The following is a 21,555-nucleotide window of genomic DNA, read 5'->3' on the forward strand; positions in this document are numbered from 1 at the left end:
TGCGACACAATTTGAATAGTAAATCCCGCGCTTAGTCCGAATCAGTCGGGTTGTCCATTGACCACGCCCCCCGATTTGTGCCAAAATCCAATAATCGGTCTTCCACTCACTTATCTCCCTCCTCTACAATCTATTCTTAATGCAGCAGCCAGGCTGTTTTTGGATTCGTCCAACAAATGTTTTTTATTTTGTACTTGAAAGTAAGTCTAGATCTAGCATGGCCTTTTTTGCGACTTTTTATGAGCAAAAATGGGACAAATTCGGAGTCAAGAAGTAGCAGAAAAGTAAAACTAACATCTGTAGTGTAAAGATTCATACTGCAAACTGCATGAAATCTTTGGTCCAGCGAAGTTCATTATGATGCTAATAAATCTGACTAATTAGTCATACATCGGTAAACCCCTTACCTACGCGCACCGTACTAGTCGGTAGATTCATATTGCAGCAAAGACTTACCGGTAATACCCACGATTGGTGCTAGCAATGCTGCCGGCGGTTTCAAAAAGATGGCGGCGCATGGGCGCCACCAACTTACTGAGGATCGTCGCCCCCCGTGACGTCATCGGGGAACAGTGATCCATCGCCATGACAGCCTCGGGTTTTAACCCCTTCATTACAATGTGCAGTACAATTAGCACATTGTAATGAATGAGGAGGAAAATCCCCATATATTATTGCCATACTGTAGTATGGCATTAAATGATATGATCGATCAGACAACCTAGGGTTAATGTACTTTAGGGAGTCTGAAAAATAGTAAAATAAAAAAAAAATTATAATAAAAAAACCTAAAAATTCAAATCACCCCCCTTTCCCTAGAACTGATACAAATATAAATAAACAGTAAAAATCACATTAGGTATCAAAAAATGCCCGATATATCAAAAAATAATAACGTTTTTTCCCCATAACGCAAAATAGCGCCCAAAAACTCGAAAATGGCACTTTTTTGGCATTTAAAAAAATATAAAATATAAAATCCAAGCCCACAAGAAAACAGTGCAAATGCATTTTTTCACCATTTTCACTGTAATTGCTTCCCATCACACAACATGGAAAATTAAATACCATCACTATGAAGTGCAATTTGTTATGCAGAAAACAAGCCATCACAGAGTTCTTTAAGTGGAAAAATAAAATAGTTATAGATTTTTGAAGGTGGGGAGTGAAAAATGAAAGTAAAAAAACTAAAAAGGGCCAGGTCATTAAGGAGTTAGTCACAGAAAAAGTTGTAAATTAAAAAGAAAAACAATACAAAAGGAGTGATACATACGGTTTTCTTTCTAGTCGATGTTAAAGGAAACCTACCACCACAAATCTACCTATAAAGGTAGATCGGGTGGTAGGTGAATCAATGGGACGTGAGGATAGCCCTTTTAAGGGCTAATCCTCACGTCCCCGCACTGTTTTATAAACTTTTATTACTTATATATGTTAATTTACTTATGCGGCTACCGGGGCGTGGAGTAGCCGCATCTGAGGTTACACGAGGCGGCTACTCCACGCCCCGGTAGCCACATTACCCCTCCTACTCACCATGTTCGGCGCGCAGCTGCTCGTAGCTGCGCGCCCTCGTCCGCCGATCCTGCCGTCTGCGCATGCGCAGAACAGCAGGCCCGCGCCTGTAATAAAAGTTTATAAAACAGTGCGGGGACGTGAGGATTAGCCCTTAAAAGGGCTATCCTCACGTCCCATTGATTCACCTACCACCCGATCTACCTTTATAGGTAGATTTGTGGTGGTAGGTGCCCTTTAAACCTTCAGATTTTTTGGCAACATGAAAAAAACAAGCAATGGAAGCATAACAGATGTAAAAAAAAAAACATGCAAACACAAAACAACCAAAACGGAAACTCATCCATTGTCAATGGACAAGCAATGGAACCCCATTGTGAATCCGACCTAAGAAGAACTAACTAGTTCGGCTTTTCTAATCTGGAACTCTTGTATACCTAGATGTTAATCATGTTGATCATATATCAAAAGGCAACATCTATAAATGCTGTTATGTACAACATATTACACTAGTGTCCTGAATGCTTAATTTCTATAATATAAGCTAGAAACATATCAATATGTAGTCTGAACAAATGGGCTATCTTTTACATTTCTAATTCTTTTTATGTTTTTTTTTCCCCTAGGGGGATACACTGCTAAAGACTTAATATATGCATGGATGAGAGGAAATGACTCAGTTCGTGGGATGGATACTTTGCAACTTGCACAATATACTGTTGAAAAATATTATACTGAAGTCACCACAGGAAAAGATGAAACTGGTAAACATGTTTTAACTAATAAATAGAGATGAGCGGGTTGGTTGAAAATTTGGTTTTGACTGGTTCATCCAAATTTCGCGACAAAATAGGCTAGGGAAAGTACAAAATAACATAGCATAAAAAATAAACAAAGTGAAGACCCTTAGCCTCTTAGCGCTCTTTGCCGTACTAGTATGGTGTGGAGTTGCTAGTGCTATATGAAGAAAGCTCATGGGGTGAAACCTCATCATACAGATGTGGGGTTTTCTGTATATTTCAGCAAACAGCTCCACTGCTGATACCCTGCCCCGCCCACCTGCCGAATGCCAAATGTCCCGAAAGCCCACCCACCCAAACGCCCACCTGCCCACCTATCAAAAATCCTGGTCTGCCTGAATGCCCACGTAAATACCTGCCTGAAGGCCTGCCCACCCGAACATCCACCATCTGGGCCACCGGCCTGAAAACCCACCCGCTGGCACCGCCACCTCCTGGACACCCAAACAGCAAGTAACATACATTATATGTAATTCTATATATATATGGCAGGGGTGTAACTACAGCCGTAGCAGCCATAGCAGCACTATGGGGCCCGCAGTGTCAGGGGGCCCCGTCATATGACCTGACACAATAAAGAATGGAGGATGTGCACCATTATATCTATATTGTACTGCACATTGTCCAGCATAATATGTATATAAAATATACTGTGATGTATATATGGTGTCTGTATACACTGTATGTGAGTATGTTGCATATGGCACTGTATGTGTGTGTATATGCTGTGTGCACATGAGTGTATTTATATGTGATTGTAACTCCCTCCCGCATCCTCCCGCCAGTGTTCTTCCTGTCCCTGCTGAGGCAGGACAAGAGAGGTGCCCTCTCTCCTCCAGAGGGGGGGGGGCGAAGATTTACTCACGGGTAGACCATCCCGGGGGGGCTGGGTCGGCTACGGCCCTCCCTGTTGCTACTGTTCGGTCCGTTCCCCTGGCCACCATGCCGCGATCTTAGGTTGTACGGGTGGCGGCGGAAGAGACTACATTTCCCGGCGTCCCTCGAGGTCGGATGACGACTTCCGGCCACGACCGTAAGTAGCGGATCACAGGACCGCAATGCACTCCTGGGAATGGGAGCACAGGCGTGTGGCCTCCCCATAGGGGGATGGGCTCCCCATTAAGGTATTGAAGGCAGCTGGAGCGGGCTGGTCACGCTGATCTCAGGTCTAAGATCTGTGTGTGACGCTGTGAAATTGTTTCTGTGGAAATCTTTCCTGTGCTGTGCTTCCCCGGCTCTGTGATGGCTGATGAGACAGACCCGACTTTCCTGCATCCTCCGGTTTCTGTAAGTGGGGTCACTTGTGCAGGAATGGGCTTTTACTGTCAGTAAAGGTATCGGGTCATTTATTATCCTCCACTTGCCTTTCAGAAGAAAGACCAGGGGTCTAGGGGTAAAGGCAAGGAGGATAAAGGGGATAAGACAAGCAAGTCTGAAAATCCCCAAAAAAGTAGATTTAAGAAATGCAACATGTGCTCTCACTCTATGTCTGTCTGACTCATACAAAAAAACGATTTGCAAGTCATGCATTGACACTTTCATGAGAGAGGAAAAAACGTCCTTCCTAGATGAATTAAAGGAGTTTTTTGAGGAGAAAATAAGTTCATCAGTGGCTGCTGCCACATCCAGGGCCCCACCGAGTAAGAAACCTAGAATAGAACCCGATTCTTCTCTATCTGAGGAGGGGAAAGATTCTGAAACTCCTTCATGCTCGATTATAGAAGGTGACGATCCAACGGACTCACAAAAAGCAGAAGATACGTGTCATCTGTTTCAGTTTGAGGAACTCGATGGTCTTCTGAAGGCAATAAGGCAGACCCTAGAGATTGAGGAGGTCCTTCCTCCCAGGTCTAAGGAGGAGGAATTATTTGGCGGTCTGAAGGCAAAGCGTCAGAGGGTATTTCCTCTGAATGACACCTTAAAGGAGCTAATGTAGGGCTGGTGTTAGATGCGTTAATGTGGGGATCCACAGGTATGCATCAACGTGGCCAATAGGAGGGGGAGACAGAAAGCGCAAAGGATTCAAGTGTATTGTTTGATAAGGAAAAATATATAATAGAATGTCTCTCACCTGGTTCAGTGAAAGATAGAGCGTAAAATAGATGGAGGGACTGCTGCCGATGGGACTCAGGTCCGGGCAAACCAGAGTTGACGGACTTGGCTGTGTGCTGAAGAACCACGAGGAGTTGTCCCGTTCTGGAGGCGCTGTCACACTCAGAGAATAGACTGGGATGGTGTATCCATAAAACCAGTTTTAATAAAAAGTAAAAGGTAAAACACTACGCGTTTCGGCCCCGGGCTGGAGCCTTTGTCAGGTGGATAATTATGCCGGCGGCATTTCCTATGTAGACGCGCGCACGATCGTGCGCACGCAGCGCCGAAGCAGTTTATGCTATAAAGTTTAAAAAGTGTTAAAACCGCGATACCGCGGTTTTAACACTAACGAAACTAAGCACCGGCACCAGCTCACCCTGAGCTGGTGCTCGGTGTTTACAGCTTAAACCTACCATTTGAAATGGTAGGTTTCCTTTAAGAGTGTTAACCTTCCCGTATTCCTATATGCTGGTTTGTCTAATTCCATTTATCCCAAGTTCTAGCCCATTTCCTCATCGTACCCCTCTTCTCAGCCTGTATTCTTTCGTATTCTTTTACCTTTAAGGATAGATTTATCCACCTACTGATTGTTATTTTCTTACCATTGTTACTACCCCATTCCCTTACAATCAGCACTTTCGCCAGCATCATTAATTTGAGAATGGTTGCTTTAAGGGTTGATCTGCTTTCCTCGGGGTTGCATTTCCCAATAATAGCTATCAAGATGGAGGGAATAAGAGATAATTCTAGGGTGGTATTCACCCGCTGAAATATTTCACTCCAAAACTCATGAATTACCTGACATGACCATATTACATGAGTGAAGTCAGCTCCATCCTCTCCACATTTGAAACATAGGGACGATTCCCTGATTTTCATCCTATACAAATCAGTAGGGGAGTAGTACAGCATATAAAGAATCTTAATCTGTATTATTCGATGGTTTTCATTTATTGATCCTATCTTGGCATTTCTGTAGATCCCACCCCATTCCTCCCTCGTTATAACTCCTACCTGCTTTTCCCATCTTTCTTGTGATTTGTGAGAAACCCCCACGGAATACCCCTTAACCAAAAATTTATAAATACCTGCAACCAGGCCCCTTTTTTTTCTTGTGTTTTGCACATATTCTAAACAATCATGTGAATTTATTTCTAAATTTTTCCTCACTCTAATTACATTAATAGTGTGAACTAGTTGAAAGTATCTTAAAAAATCCTTTTCCCTCAGTGCATATTTATCCTTGAAAAAATTGAAATTTACCACTCTTCCATTTTCTAATATCTGTACCAAATATCTTATACCCTTCCTATCCCAAAATGTTGGATCTGGCAATCTCCCTAATTCGGGAAATTCTTCATTGTGCCACAGTGGAGTGCAATCTAGTATTCCGTTAATGTGTAAAATTTTCTTAACCTCTTTCCATCCCCTAAATATTGCCCTTTTCATACTAATTTTCTTATCCCCCTTATAACCTGCATTCTTTTCCAATATTTCAAATACAGAGCTCGCGTGATTATCCCTCATTATAAATGCTTTAACTGGATCCGTCGCTTCCTTCCAACCCACTAGCCTGGATAGTTGAGCTGCCAAATAATATCCAAAAAGAAAAGGTATCCCTATTCCTCCTTCTGAGATTGGCTTGTGCCAGTATCTAAGTTTTATTTTTTTATTTTTTTTTAAATCATCTTTATTTGATTTTTTACCATTTTTTAGAAAACCTTAAACGCCCCCTTTAGGGGTATCATTTTCGTTCTTAACATATAAGCATATTTTACAAACCTACTTTTATTAACATTGTTCGTTTATCATTGCATCGTTACAACATTCTTCACCCTCCCCCCCCTCCCTGAGATGCAACTGGCTTCCATATATTTCATTTCCTAATTAATGTTCACCATATAATGCATTTATTTCCTCTCTTGAGAAGATCCTGTTAACTATGGGGCCCCAGACTAGCAACCACTTCACCCTGTTGTTCTTTTTATATTCACTATTCTTTTCAACCCATTGGAAGTACATAAATTCTTTCCATTTCCTTTTCACTTGTAGCATTGTAGGTAGGTGTGTGGATATCCATTCTGCCAGTAATATTTTTTTTACCGCCAATATCAGCAAGTCTACCAATTCTTCTTTCTGCCTGTTTGGTCTTCCCTCGTGGTATTGAAAAATACATCTCCACACATTCATCTCCACTTCTTCCCCCAAAACATACTCAATAAGCTGGTGTGTTGACCTCCATAAGTTCTTTACTGCCTGGCAGTACCATAGGCAGTGTATAAGGTTCGCTTTTGGTTTCCCACACTTCGGGCATTCTTCTCTATAATCTAGGAATGTATTTTGAAATGGCTTATCAAATGCCCAATAGGCTCTTAACAGTATCTTCCACTGCATCTCTCTCAAGTTTTCAGATGTGGTAACTTTCTGTGTTTTTCTCCACCCCTTCAGGAGTCTCATGCCTACTTCTTGCTCTGTTAACTCAGTTCTTATCTCTTCCTTCCACTTTCTTGCTGATCTTCTTTCAAAAACGTCTACTCCTCTCTGAGTGATAGCTTTTCTAATACTGGCTATTGATGGATTCCCCTCCCTTTCCTTTATAAAGGCCACAAAGTGTTTCTGATTCATTCTCCCTAGCCACCACATATCTTCTTTCTTTCCAATTACATGTACTAACTGATGATAGCTCAGAAACTGAGATTCTCCTAAGCCAAACTCTCCTCTTAGCTGATCGAATGTTTTTAATCTTCTCTCCTCCCTATCTACTATATCTGCTACTTTCAATATTCCCTTCTTCTCCCATTCCCTGATCCATGCTTTGGGTCCTTCCCATTTTTCCATTTCTAATACTTCCCGGATACTTAAAAACTCAGATTTCTCTACTGGCAAACCAAATCTTCTCCTTAATATCTTCCACACCACCCTTGTATCTCTCAGTAGTATTGAGGTCTTCCCCTCCCCACTTAATTTTACTGTTTTCTCGTGTAAATATTGGTTCAAGGGCATAGGCTCTACTAGGCTTTGTTCTACTTTCCGGTCCACCAATGTTTCTTGTCCGTTTACCCATTGGGCTACGAACCTGGCTATACATGCGATATTGTATTCTCTCAAATTAGGGAAGGAGAGGCCCCCCATCACTCGTGGTTTCTGCATATAAGACAGTGAGACCCTTACTTTCTTCCTTCTCCATAGAAACTTCTGGAATAGGCTATTTATTTTCCTTATATCATCGTGTTTCAGCAAAAGGGGGAGATATTGCATGGTGTACATCAGTTTAGGGAATATCACCATTTTTATCAAATTTTTTCTTCCAAATAGTGATAGGGGGAGTTCCATCCACTTGTTGATGTCCCTAGAAATTTTTTCAATCAGGGGGGCATAGTTTAACACATATAATCCTGTGCTCTCTCTACCTAACCAAATCCCCAAATATTTTAGTTTGTCCTTCACTATATTCAAACCCCACTTATTGTTCCATTCTGTGCTTCCATTTTTTTCTAATAACAGAACCTGTGTTTTATGAGTGTTAACTCTATACCCCGATATACTTTCATATTTTTTAAAAAAATCTAATACCCCTTGTATGTCTTTTCCTATATTATTCAAAAATAGCACCAAGTCGTCTGCAAATAAACTCATTCTAATGTGCCCTTTCCCCAACCTTATCCCCTGATAAATATTACCCTGATGAATTTTCCTTGCTAAAGGTTCTATAGTGAGATTAAACAATAAGGGTGAAAGTGGGCACCCCTGGCGTGTACCTCTATATAATTTAAACCTTTGTGATATTTCCCCTTGTGTCACAACTTGTGCCTGTGGGTCCCTATACATTGTGTCTATTGCTTTGCATTGTGTCTATTGCTTTATTCAACCCCACCCTATTCATTACTTTCTTGAGCCAGGGCAAGGCCACGCTATCAAAAGCTTTTTCTGCGTCGACTGATATTATTGCCGCATGCTTCCTAGCCTGTGGCCTTGCCCTGGCCCAGTCCAGAACAGCGATTACAGAGCGTACATTTTTTACCCCACTTCTTCTTTTAACAAACCCATTCTGTGAGGCATGTATCAAATCGGGCATGACTTCCGCCAGTCTATTTGCTAATATCCGTGAAAAAATTTTTGTATCCACATTTATCAGTGAAATGGGTCTAAAACCCGCCGGGTCTGTTTTTTCCCCTTTTCCCTTCGGTATTACTTTAATGAATGCCAAGTTTCCTGTCATAAGAGTCTTCCCTTCCAAAAACATATAGTTATACACCTGTGTTAATATTTTAACACTTTGGGGGGCAATTAATTTATAGTAGTCTGATGTAAACCCATCAGGTCCGGGCGCTTTCTCTTTTGCCATTTTTTTGATGATTTCCATTATCTCCTCCTTTTTTATTGGGGATGATAAAGATAATTGTTGCTCTCCCGATAGGGATGAGATTTCTAACTCTGCCAAAAATTTATCCATTTCTTCTTCTTTTTCCTTTCTCCCTTCGTACAGCTTTTTATAATAATTTGCCAGAATCTCATTTATCCCCTTCCTATCTCTCACCATCTCCCCTTCTTGATTCCTTAACCCCTCTATTCTCCCTTCCCCTCTCTCTTTCTTTATCATACTTGACATCATTTTCCCTGTCTTATTACCAAAACAATATAGGTTTTTCTCCCCCCTTTTCATACTCTCTCGCTGTATCTTATCCACATAATACTCGAACGTTTGCCTGTTCTCTATCATCTTCCCCTTATTTTCAACACTAGGTTCTGATCTATAAATCTGTGTTGCCTCTCTATATTTCTTCTCTAGTTCCTCATATTTGAGTTTCTTTCTTTTGTTCTTGCCGGCTACGTAAGACATTATTTCTCTCCTCATGAACAACTTACTCGTTTCCCTGAACAGAATTGGATTTTCTCATAGTAATTTACTGTTTTCTTTCTCATATATCTCCCACTTCTCCCAAACCATATTTTTAAATTCTTTTTCTCTACACATTCGGTCTGGGAAACGCCATAGATTTACTCCATTTTTCTTCTCTCCAATCTGTAGCTCAATTTGTATTGGGGCATGGTCGGATATTACAATATCATTGATGTTGGTGGATCTGACCTTATCTAAGTTTTATTCTAACCCTTTTTCTGCCCCAGATTAGCTCATTAAATAAAGATTCCATAACCTTGAAGAAGGAGTTATCTATCCATATGGGACAGACTGCCAAAAAGAAAAGGGTTTGTGGTAAAAGAACCATTTTAATTAAGGCCACTCTGTCTGCAAAGGAGAGTGGCAGTTTTTCCCATAACTGTATTTTTCCTCTTACTATTTTAATTAATGGTTTTAGATTTAAAGTATCATATTCCTCAATCTTCGCAGAAATTTTAACCCCGAGGTATTTGAGGGAATCATTGCACAGAGTAATCTCACTCATGTCCAACTGTTCCCCCCTATACCCATCTAATGGCAGTATGGAAGTTTTTTTCCAGTTTATCTCAAACCCTGAATATTGGCCAAACTCCCTAACAATTTCAACTATCCTTGGTATTGACACGGGGGACTCCTGTACGCAGAACAATACATTGTCTGCGTATAAGCACAGTTTATCCTCGACTCCTCGACTGCCTTCCCTCCTTACCCCTGTGTCCGATCTGATCTTAATAGCCAATGGCTCAATAAAGAGCGCAAAGAGGAGAGGGGAGAGGGGGCAGCCTTGTCTGGTGCATACATGGAAAAGGGTTCTGATTCTATTCCATTTACCGCTACCTTGGCTTTTGGTGAGCTGTACATGCTTTCAACCCATCTCATAAATATAGGGCCAAAGCCAAATTTTCGCATGGCTTCCCACAGGAACCTCCACTCGACCCTGTCAAACGCCTTAACAGCGTCTAATGACAGGATCGAGCGGAGGGCCCCCTCTCCTTCCTCCAGGGAGACAAACAGTCTGCTGAGACAGTTGTTCACACTTCTTCCTGGGACAAATCCCTTTTGATCCTCATGAACGATGTATGTAATAACTTTCTGTAGCCTACGAGCTAGTACTTTGGCTAAGATCTTAACGTCAGTATTAATTAGGGAAATTGGTCTATATGACCCCATATCAAGCAGGTCCTTCTCCTTTTTTGGGATTAAAATTATCCGTGCTTCTGCCATGGTTTCAGAAACCCTCCCTCTTTTATAGATTTCTTCCATCATACCTAGCATCATAGGCAATAATACCGTTTTATACCTTCTATAAAAACCAAACGGGAGTCCGTCTGGTCCTGGGGCTGTATCTTTGGTGCATGAGTCAATTGTTTCTGCCAACTCTATAAGGGTTATTGGTGCTTCCAGCATGTCTACCTGTTCTTGGGATAAACTTGGGAAGTTAATCTTCTCCAAGTACTCCTCAATCTCCTCACTTCTTTTACTACATGTAGACTCATATAGGTGCTTGTAAAAATCTCTAAACTGTACCTGAATATGGTCTAGATCATTATACAGTTTCCCATCCCGTCCTCTGATAGCTGTTACCGTTTTATTTCCACTTCGTGTATTTTGAATCATCTTCGCCAACAATTTCCCTGGCTGCCCTCCCTCTGTAAAGTTAGACTGTCCTGCAAAGAAGATCTTATGTTGAGATTTATCTACCAGAAACTGTTTGTATTTTTCTTTGGCTTCTATATAGCTGTCCCTAAACCCAATATCTCCTTCATGCTCTATCATATTTTTAAAGGATTGGTCAACTGCCTTTCTTAGGGATTCTTCCTTCCATCTATATTCCTTTTTTGCTGAGTTAATAATTTGTGAGAGTGTACTTCTAATAAACAATTTAAGAGAGTCCCACACAACCAAATTGTTTGTGGAGTTGACATTTCTTTCCCAATATTCCTTTATTTTCTGCTCAAGGTCCACTCTAGGCCCTATTATGGTTAACCAGTGGGGGTTAAGTTTGAAGGCACGCCCAACCCTTGAGGTATTGCCGAGTGTCACCATAACCGGGGCATGATCCGAAATCAAAATATGTTCATATCGCATCGAAGTAACTTCCCCCAGCATTTCTTGACTGGCCAGGCCATGATCTATCCTGGACATAGTGTTATGCGTTTTACTATAGCAGGAGAAGACCTTCCTTGTGCCATATTTTGACCTCCAAATATCATATAAGCCTAAGTCATCACAAAAATTACAGAATTTTAAGCCTTCGTTCTCTTTTGGCTTTTGTTCTCCTGAAATGTTTAATCGATCCAATTTGGCGTCAAACACCGTATTTAAGTCACCCATGACCAGGACTTTTTTACAGTCCCTATTCTCCATAAATCTGACTAGTTCATATAGTACCCCTAAAGAGAAGGGAGGAGGGACATACAAAAACGCCATGATACATTCCATGTCTCCTAACGTACAGTGCAAAAAGACAAATCTGCCACATTTGTCCGTTTTTTCCCCAATCAATCTGTAATTTATATCGGAGTGAATTAGTACTGACACCCCTCTCGAATATATATCCCCATAGGAGTGATATTCACAGGCTGCCCATCGTTTCTTTAGACGATATTCAGTTTCTCGCGTCAGGTGTGTCTCTAATAAAATTATGATAGCTGGCAAGTGCTTGTTGATCACATCGAATATCATACACCGTTTACTTCTTTCACTTAGTCCTATGACATTCCAGCATAAGATCCTAGTCCCTTTCAGCATCCTTCGTTAGAGGAAGGAAAAAAAAACAACAACTCCTGCCAGTACCCCTCCCTATCCCCCCCTCCCCCCACCTGATCCGCTCTTTTTTCCATCAAGCAAGCAGATCCCTTCTTTCCACCATCGCCCTCCCGCCGTCCCCTCGCCGCTCAATCCAAGATAGACTACTTAGTATCTCATTCCTTGCCCGTACGTCTTTTACCTATTCAAATCCCCTTCCCCTCCATCCAATCCGATGCCCCTTCTGGAGTATCGAAAAACCACGTTTTATCATTAAATATAATCCTCAACTTGGAGGGAAATAAAAGGGAAAATTGTATTTTTGCTTCAAAGAGTCTTTTCTTTACTACCCCAAAGCTCGCTCTAGCCTTCTGTGTTTCCCTCGCATAGTCTGGAAATATTGCAACTCTGCTACCATTTATCATTAACTCTTTCTCTTTTTTTCTTGAATTTCTGATTATATAGTCCCTATCATGTGAATTTAAACATTTCGCCAAAATGGTTCTCGGTGGAGCTCCTGGGATCGGTTTGCGTGCAGGAACTCTATGAGCTCTTTCTATAGTGAAGTTAGCGGAGAGACCTTCTGACCCAAATATGTCCAATAACCATTTCTGGATACCATCTGGGGAGATATTATCCCCGGTCTCTTCCGGATAACCTACTATTCTCAAATTGGATCTCCTAGTTCGATTCTCAAGGTCAATCAGCTTTTCTCTTATACTAACGTTTTCTTCCCTCAATCTTTTTACGTCCTCCTGTATGCCTTTCACCTCATCTGCTGTTTTCTTTACACTCTTCTCTACCGTCTTGAATTTTTCCCTTAATAAGTTAAGATCGTCTTTTATAGAGGTAGTGTCTGCTCTTACATTAACTAGCTCTTGTTTAAGTTCTGATATGGATTCTTGTGTTTCCTGGGTTGTAGCTAGAATCTGGGCCAGAATTGCTTCAGAGTTGGTGTTTCCTTCTCCCCCCATATCACTACTTGGCCCTGTGGGTTGTGTTTCTTCTCTATTATTTTGCCTTGTTTTAGATGGTGATGCTTTCCACATTTTATCTAATCCGGTTGATTTCCTTTCTGGTTTTTTAGGCGCCATGACTCCCACTTTTACCGCCTGTCCCTCAAACCTACTTGTTCCCGGGGTGAATTGTTCTCTTCTTTGTATAAGTTTAGACCATAAATACCAACCTCTATATACAAGTTCTATTAAGGGTTAAGGGGGGCTTGTTAACTATACTAAGGGCGGCCTTTATAGTCGCAGTTACAGTTAATCACCGTTCACCTTTAAGCCGAACTACCAAATCACAGAGACCTTAATTTCAGATGCTGTTACTAAAAAATGAAGCAATGGCTCCTATTACACTTCGAATTTGACCGTAGTTTCAGTAGTCTAACTGTAAATTATAAATCCTATACAAACTGGTCAAAAGCACAATTAACAGAGGGTAAACATATACACTGTTAGCAAAAGATAATCATAAACATGGTTAGCAGAAATAAATCCCAAACGCAGTTAACAAAGGATTATCCCTAGCACAGTTTAGCTAACAGAATAATGGAGGCACAATTTACACTTAACAAAGAATAATCACAGATTAGGTAACAGATTAAATGCAGTTAGCAAAGGATAATCTCATGCCCGATTTAGCAGAGGAGCTTGGCTGGTATATTAGATAGTAGGTCCGCTTCCTCAGCAATATTACTACAAAGCACAGTTCACTCTTTACACTCTGCCGAAGTATACATCGTTTTCCGAGGTATTGCTATAGATCACAGTTCACACCTCGTCATCTACCGGACTTTATTGATGTACCTCAATGTAACCAAATTTTTGCGCACTGTCCCGTAAACAGCAGGAATTAGACACGGATCATAATGTAAATTGTTAGTATAGCAGAGTTGAGGCTATCCCATAAACACCGTACGAGCCCAGGCCTGATTAACAGGGGGGGTAATCACTGGCGTGGTTAGCATTAGATAATCACGAATCCGGTTAGTACAGAAGTTAGTAGAAAGGTTTAGCTGATATATTAGATGGTCAGTCTGCTTCCTCAGTAGTATTACTAGTAAACACAGTTCATCCTTTAACCTCTGCCAGGATATGCGGTAATTTCAGAGGTGTTGCTATAGAACACAGTTCACACCTTGTCATCTGCCCAACTTTGTTAGTATATTATTTTTGTGTCTGAGGCATTGTCCCATAAACATTCAGGGATCGGTAACCGTTCACACTAGATGTTTTAAATGTGGTAAGATTAAGATCGTCCCATCAACGCAGTGTCATCCCAAACAAGGTCGTGTCAAACACAGTTGGCAAATGGCAGTCACGGACGTGGTCAGCCGAGGGTTAGCACAAGCGCGACTAGCCGAACCAAGTATGGTTCACTAATAATAGTCAAGAATCTAGTTAGCAAAGAAGCGTAGCTGATGTCTTAGATAGTAGGCCCAATATCCTCAGCCGTCTTGTTTTCAGGTCAGAGTTCACACTTTAACCTCTACCGCACTATACAGTGGTTTTCAGAGATGTTACTATTAGTCACCATTCACCCTTCCTCATCTGCCAGGCTTTGTTAGTGTATGGTTAGTGCGTCAAAATCAGATATACTGTCCCATAAGCAGGGGTTGGTAGCCGTTCACACTGTAAGTTGTTCTTATATAGCGGTGTAGAGACCTTCTCAAGGTTTGATAGAGGATAAGTGCAGATATAATTAGTAGAAAAGCTTGGCTAGTATCTTGGATGATAAGTGTAGCGGATTTGTGCTCTCTATCCACCAGTGGACAAAAATTGGATTGTTTAGAAGGACAAGCCTTAGATGCCTCGACCTGCCCTTCCAGAACCTCCAGTTATTGGCCGGCTATAGTCAGGCTAGCAGGGTATAGAGAGCAACTGTGGCGGTCGGCTGGGCCGGGGAGAGACCACCCGGATGTGTCAGGCACAACCCCAACCCCACCTCTCGCTCCCCACCGCGGACGTTCCGAACCACCGGGCGGCAGCGGTAGGTCGCAAGCCGAGGGTCGTTAGCTGCGCCCCCACACCGCACAAGGGCTAGCCCTACCCGGGTCCTACCTTCCACCACGCCTGCTCGTAAGTGACACGTGCAGCATGCCTGCTCGACCGCGCTCAGCTCTCTGGAGTGTCTTGCCTCATTCCGTCTCGTGGGGAGTGTGGAGCACACCACCGTCGAGCCTACTCTCCAGGTGTCCGCATTCGCTCCATGGGCTCAGCGTCCCTCAACATCATGCGCGGCAGCAGAGACGGCGGGAGGCGGAGCAATGCCAACTACGTCATCCCGTCACGCGTCGTGGTTCTTCAACTTAAAGGAGCTGGTTTAGGAGGAATGGCGAGAATGGACTCTCGTGATAGGGATGTAATATTACCACTATATAGGGCACTAGTTCGGCCACACCTGGAATATGCTGTCCAGTTCTGGGCACAGGTCCATAAAAAGGATGCCCTGTAGCTGGAGAGGGTTCAATGTAGAGCCACAAAAATGATAAGGGGTATGGAGGGTCTTAGTTATGAGGAAAGATTAAAAATAAACTAGATTTATTTAGTCTGGAAAAGAGACGACTAAGAGGGGACATGATTAATTTATATAAATATATGAATGGTCCATACAAAAAATATGGTGGTAAGTTGTTTCAGATTAAATCAAATCAAAAGACGAGAGGGCACTGTCTCCGTCTGGAAAAAACAAGGTTTAATCACCGGAGGCGACAGGGCTTTTTTACTATGAGAACTGTCAATCTGTGGAATAGCCTGCCTCAGGCACTGGTCACAGCAGGGACAGTGGAGAGCTTCAAGAAGGGTCTAGATGCCTTTTTACACCTATATAACATTGATTGTTATGTTATATAGAATTGTTCCCCTAAATCCCTTCCTCATCCAATCCCTTCCCTTCCTTGAACTTGATGGACAGATACTAAAACAAAGAAAAACAAGCGCTCCCTGGTGCAATAAATTTTGGGATACCCCAAGTGCGTCTTTATAGATAAGGTATCACGCTCACCTTTAGTAGTTGTGCATGCAGGCACAACACTGTTGTAGAACACATCGGGTGCTGCCTAGTCCACACCAGAGACGTATGCCACGGGCGACAAGAGCAAAAATTGTCTGCAAGGCTGGGATACACTACCTTCCTCGCAGGTCCGAAAAAAAGACTATTTCCAGGGCGCACACCGATCCAAGATTTTGGTAAAACAGATACGATTTTATTTAATCTAATAAAACCGATTTAAAATACAGACAACGCGTTTCGCGTCCTCTCAATCGGACGCTTCATCAGGTCTAAATTCACATTACTGATAGAGTGATATATATATATCCCCTTAGAGGAAGTGATGTCACAGCCAGTATACAAATTAACATAATACATTAACCAGTCTAAAAAAGCCTGTTGGGGCATAATAAAATCAATATTACATAATATCAACTATTCTTAAGGAACCCAAAGATAATTTTTTAAAAAAGAAATTGTATATAATAAGAACTCACTAGATCGCTGTGGTGGAACACAAACAATTGACTGGAAGTGGTCATACTGAGCAGATCACATGATCAGATCACGTGATTAAGGAAATGGTCATGTGATCGGGGGATGTGTGATCAGGTGTAATACATTGCAACTGTCCTACGGAGGAGCAAACACAGGATCGTGGATTGTAAGTCTATCACATAATGGTTTCAGATACTTCATTGAGTCCGTTTGGGCTCAAGGTTTGCATTTTATAGATCCAGTAGATTTCTCTACGGCAGAGGGTCTGATATCTATTATTATCACTTTGTGGAATATGATCAATTGGCATAATGGTAAACAGAGTCTCATCTTTTTGGTGTTTAAAGAGGAAGTGTTTAGAGAGCCCATGTTTAAGGAACCCTTTCCTGATATTGAGCCTATGGCCGGTGACTCTATCATGCAATTCCTGAGTTGTCCTCCCTATATATTGCAACCCACAAGGACACTCAATTAAATAGATGACATAGCAGGACTTGCATGTCATGGATGTTTTAACTGGAAACACTTGCGATGTAACATTAGATTTAAAGTGTGTGCTATTATCTTTAATAGTTAAACAGCATAAGCATAGTTTGTGGCCTTTTCTGACCATAGGACTACTATCAATGCTGGTACTTGTTTGTGTCCCACTTGTTGTTTTATGTTGTTTTATTAAGCTGGGTGCTAAAATATTTTTTAAAGTGGATGCACGTCTGTAGGTGACCTTTGGTTTGGCAGGCAGTACTTTACTTAGAACCTGATCTTTTTGCAGAATGTACCAATGTTTGTTAAGTATATTAGTTATTTCCCTAAATTTGTCATTGTAACGGGTGACAAAATTCAAGGAGTGATCTACCGTCAGAATGGGATTTTGTTCAGTTTGTGGTGGATATTTTGTGGTCAAACAGTCTTGTTGGGTGAGAGAGACTGTTTTTTGATAGACCTGTTTAAGAATCCACATGGGATATCCCTTTTCCAGAAAACGCTCTTTTAGAATAATGGATTGTTGCTTAAATACAAGAGGGTCAGTGCAATTTTTTCTGACCCTCTTGTATTGGCTGTATGGTATGTTATTTTTCCATTTTCTATAATGTAAGCTATTATAATTTAAATAGCTGTTTGTGTCAACCTTCTTGAAGGAGGTAGACGTATAGATAGAATGATTACTGATGTATAGGGTCAGGTCAAGAAATGTGATGAAGTCTGTTTGATGCTCGGCAGAAAAAGAGATTCCCCATTCGTTTTCACAGAGGTATTTGGAAAAGGCAATAGCGTCATTTGCTGATCCCGTCCAGATTAAGATCAAGTCATCAATATATCGTCGGTAAAAATGAATATACTGTTTAAAAGGGTGGTCAGATAATATATACTTAGTTTCGAAGGCCCCCATAAATAAATTCGCATAGGCAGGGGCTAATTTTGTGCCCATGGCCGTTCCACATTTTTGGTGAAACACAGAGGTGTTATATGCGAAAAAGTTGTTCTCTAGGACTAGAATGAGTAGTTGAAGAAGGAAGGACCTAAAGTTAGCTGTAAGGGATGTGTCGGCATTAAGATACGATTCTACACATTTAATTCCGATTTTATGTTGTATGTTAGAATAGAGGGCTGTAACGTCTAACGTAAGGAAGGAAAATACAGCCGGTAGCTCTAGACTGTGTAATTCACTAATAAGCTGGTTGGAATCTTTTAGGTAACTGGGGAGTTTTACAACGTATGGTTGGAGGTGTAGAGCCACGTAATGGGAAATGTTACTAGTTGCTGATCCCGTACTAGCAATAATGGGACGTCCGGGTGGGGTTTCGCAATCTTTGTGGATCTTAGGGAGAAAGTAAAAGTGTGACATTGAGGGAAAAGGGATAAAAAGAAATCTATACTCATCTTTCGTAATGATATTTGATGAAACTGCAATATGTAATATAGTTTTAACTATTAAAGATAATAGCACACACTTTAAATCTAATGTTACATCGCAAGTGTTTCCAGTTAAAACATCCATGACATGCAAGTCCTGCTATGTCATCTATTTAATTGAGTGTCCTTGTGGGTTGCAATATATAGGGAGGACAACTCAGGAATTGCATGATAGAGTCACCGGCCATAGGCTCAATATCAGGAAAGGGTTCCTTAAACATGGGCTCTCTAAACACTTCCTCTTTAAACACCAAAAAGATGAGACTCTGTTTACCATTATGCCAATTGATCATATTCCACAAAGTGATAATAATAGATATCAGACCCTCTGCCGTAGAGAAATCTACTGGATCTATAAAATGCAAACCTTGAGCCCAAACGGACTCAATGAAGTATCTGAAACCATTATGTGATAGACTTACAATCCACGATCCTGTGTTTGCTCCTCCGTAGGACAGTTGCAATGTATTACACCTGATCACACATCCCCCGATCACATGACCATTTCCTTAATCACGTGATCTGATCATGTGATCTGCTCAGTATGACCACTTCCAGTCAATTGTTTGTGTTCCACCACAGCGATCTAGTGAGTTCTTATTATATACAATTTCTTTTTTAAAAAATTATCTTTGGGTTCCTTAAGAATAGTTGATATTATGTAATATTGATTTTATTATGCCCCAACAGGCTTTTTTAGACTGGTTAATGTATTATGTTAATTTGTATACTGGCTGTGACATCACTTCCTCTAAGGGGATATATATATATCACTCTATCAGTAATGTGAATTTAGACCTGATGAAGCGTCCGATTGAGAGGACGCGAAACGCGTTGTCTGTATTTTAAATCGGTCTTATTAGATTAAATAAAATCGTATCTGTTTTACCAAAATCTTGGATCGGTGTGCGCCCTGGAAATAGTCTTTTTTTCGGACCTGCGAGGAAGGTAGTGTAACTTGATGGACAAGTGTCTTTTTTCAACCGTATAAACTATGAAACCAGAAAAGAGAATCATTTGCAACATCCCCCGCCAGGGCCTAGCCTTTTCTTGGGGCCTGGAGTCAGCCGGGGCCCGCAGTACCTGAGTGGCTGTCGGTTGCGGCCTAGGCACGCTATTGTCATGGTGCTTGGTATGGGGAACCGGAGGGCTGTCCTACAGCCTGGCAGGTCTCCAGCAGGGTGGTGTTGGCAAGAAATGATGAGGGAGAGGCTGCTATAGCGGATCTCCCTGGGGCAACTCTTTGGTGTCTAGAGTATGAGTCTCTGTGTGGTGGACAGGGTGCCTGTGATGGTGACAGCCGTAGTAGCAGGGACCAGACGGAGGCAGACGTTGAACAAAAACAACTTACAGTTCTTTATTGGAACCGACAGGAACCATAGCAACGTGCCTTAACAGAATGGTGGAATGCTGGAGATGTAGTTGGAGGGAGCTACAGGATCGATCATCAGCCTGGATGCAAAGGGCAGGCTGGGAGATAGCTGTGTCCTAGTAGGATGTTTCAGCTTGTCCTGGGTTGCTTCAGATATCACCCTTGAAGGTAGGATGATACCCCTTTCCTCTCACTAACTAGCTCTTAGCTCCACTCTTCAGGCAGGGAGCTGGGCTCACCTGGTTTGGTCTGGTGTGCTGGCTGCACAGACTCCTCTGCGTCTCTACTCTGATCTGAGAGAGTGAACTCTCTCCTCACACTGGACTCTGAGAGAGAACTGACTTATTCTCCCCTCTAGAAGTTTCCTGACCAGGGGTTTTGTTACTCCCACTGGTCAGGTGGTGGCTACTCCTCCAATTACATCTCAGCTCACAGAAACAAAGTATAACACCTGTGATTGGTTGCTGGAATTACATCACAGAAAACATTTAACTCCTGCCTTACCAGGCAGGCTCTACCACTGCAGTGTTCATTTGTGTTATGTAGTGACATGCTGTGGGGTTGATCAGACCCTTCACAGGCTGCAAACTACATGAAGGGACGTATTCACAACAACCACTCTGCCTTGCATCGGCGAGGGTGTTGCACATTGTATCCAAAAACTTCAAGAAGAGGCTTATGTTTGAACCTGAGGAGTCCAAACTGTGGGACACTTGCCCAAAAATGGATGTGCAGGTCACGAAAATCGTGAAAAAAACTGACCTCCCTTTCGAGGACGCGGCGCAACTAAAGAACCCAATGGATAGGAAGTCGGACTCTCTATTAAGAAAGGCCTGGGAAACATCCATGCTCAACTTGAAGTCAAATCTGGCTTCCACATCAGTGTCAAGGAACCTGCTGTATTGGTTAAACAAACTGGAATCCCACATCAAGGAAGGAACACCAAGGTCAACGATCCTGGAAAATTTTCTGCTGCTGAAATCAGCAACAGCTTTCCTGGCAGATTCTGCATCTGAGGGAATCTGATTCTCCTCCAAAGAGGGGGCACTAACTAATTCCAAAAGAAGGGCACTGTGGCTGAAATAGTGGAATGGGGACATCCGTTCGAAAGCTAAATTGTGCAGCCTTCCTTTCTTAGGGGAGTTCGTATTTGGGCCAGAACTGAATACTATACTTGAGAGAGCATCAGATAAAAAGAAGGGCTTTCCTGAAAGACCGATGCCCAAAAAACAGCCCTTTCGGGCAAGGACAAAGGGAAATGGGGACGCTGGAGCTACCCGAAAGGAGGTAAAGGAAGAGGGTTTCTCTTCTCCACCCAAACAGACCCAAATAGAAGCAAAAAACAATGATGCCATGGTAGGGGGAAGATTGCTAAGGTTCAGAGAAAAATGGACAGAGATCACTTCAAATCCCTGGATCTTAGATATATTACTACACGGTTACAATATCGAATTCTGCAAACTTCCTCCTACAAAATTCCACCTTCTTTATCTATGTCGCTTACATCCCACAGCCTAATATGGGAAGAAGTTTCTTCCCTATTGTCTTCTGGTGTTATTGTACCTGTTCCACAAGATCAGGAAAAATCTGGATTCTACTCTTCTCTCTTTTTGGTGAAGAAACCGAACTGCACAAACCGGCTGATTATCAACTTGAGAGGTCTCAACGAGTTTATCATCTACCGAAAATTCAGGATGGAGTCGGTAAGATCAGCCACA

At 41.9% G+C, this 21,555-nt stretch overlaps 1 protein-coding gene across 4 annotated transcripts in view; it reads left to right on the top strand.

The window, feature by feature from the left end:
• Positions 1 to 21,555, top strand: part of LOC140126389 (gamma-aminobutyric acid receptor subunit pi-like) — a 234,286-nt gene that overhangs the window by 138,236 nt on the left and 74,495 nt on the right. For all 4 annotated transcript variants that reach the window (XM_072145792.1, XM_072145796.1, XM_072145794.1 and 1 more), the window contains one exon: positions 2,142 to 2,279. In XM_072145792.1, coding sequence (XP_072001893.1) covers positions 2,142 to 2,279 — 138 coding nt within the window. The remainder of the gene's footprint in view (positions 1 to 2,141; positions 2,280 to 21,555) is intronic.

Source organism: Engystomops pustulosus, chromosome 4, assembly GCF_040894005.1.
Source record: "Engystomops pustulosus chromosome 4, aEngPut4.maternal, whole genome shotgun sequence".
NCBI classification, from domain to species: domain Eukaryota; kingdom Metazoa; phylum Chordata; class Amphibia; order Anura; family Leptodactylidae; genus Engystomops; species Engystomops pustulosus.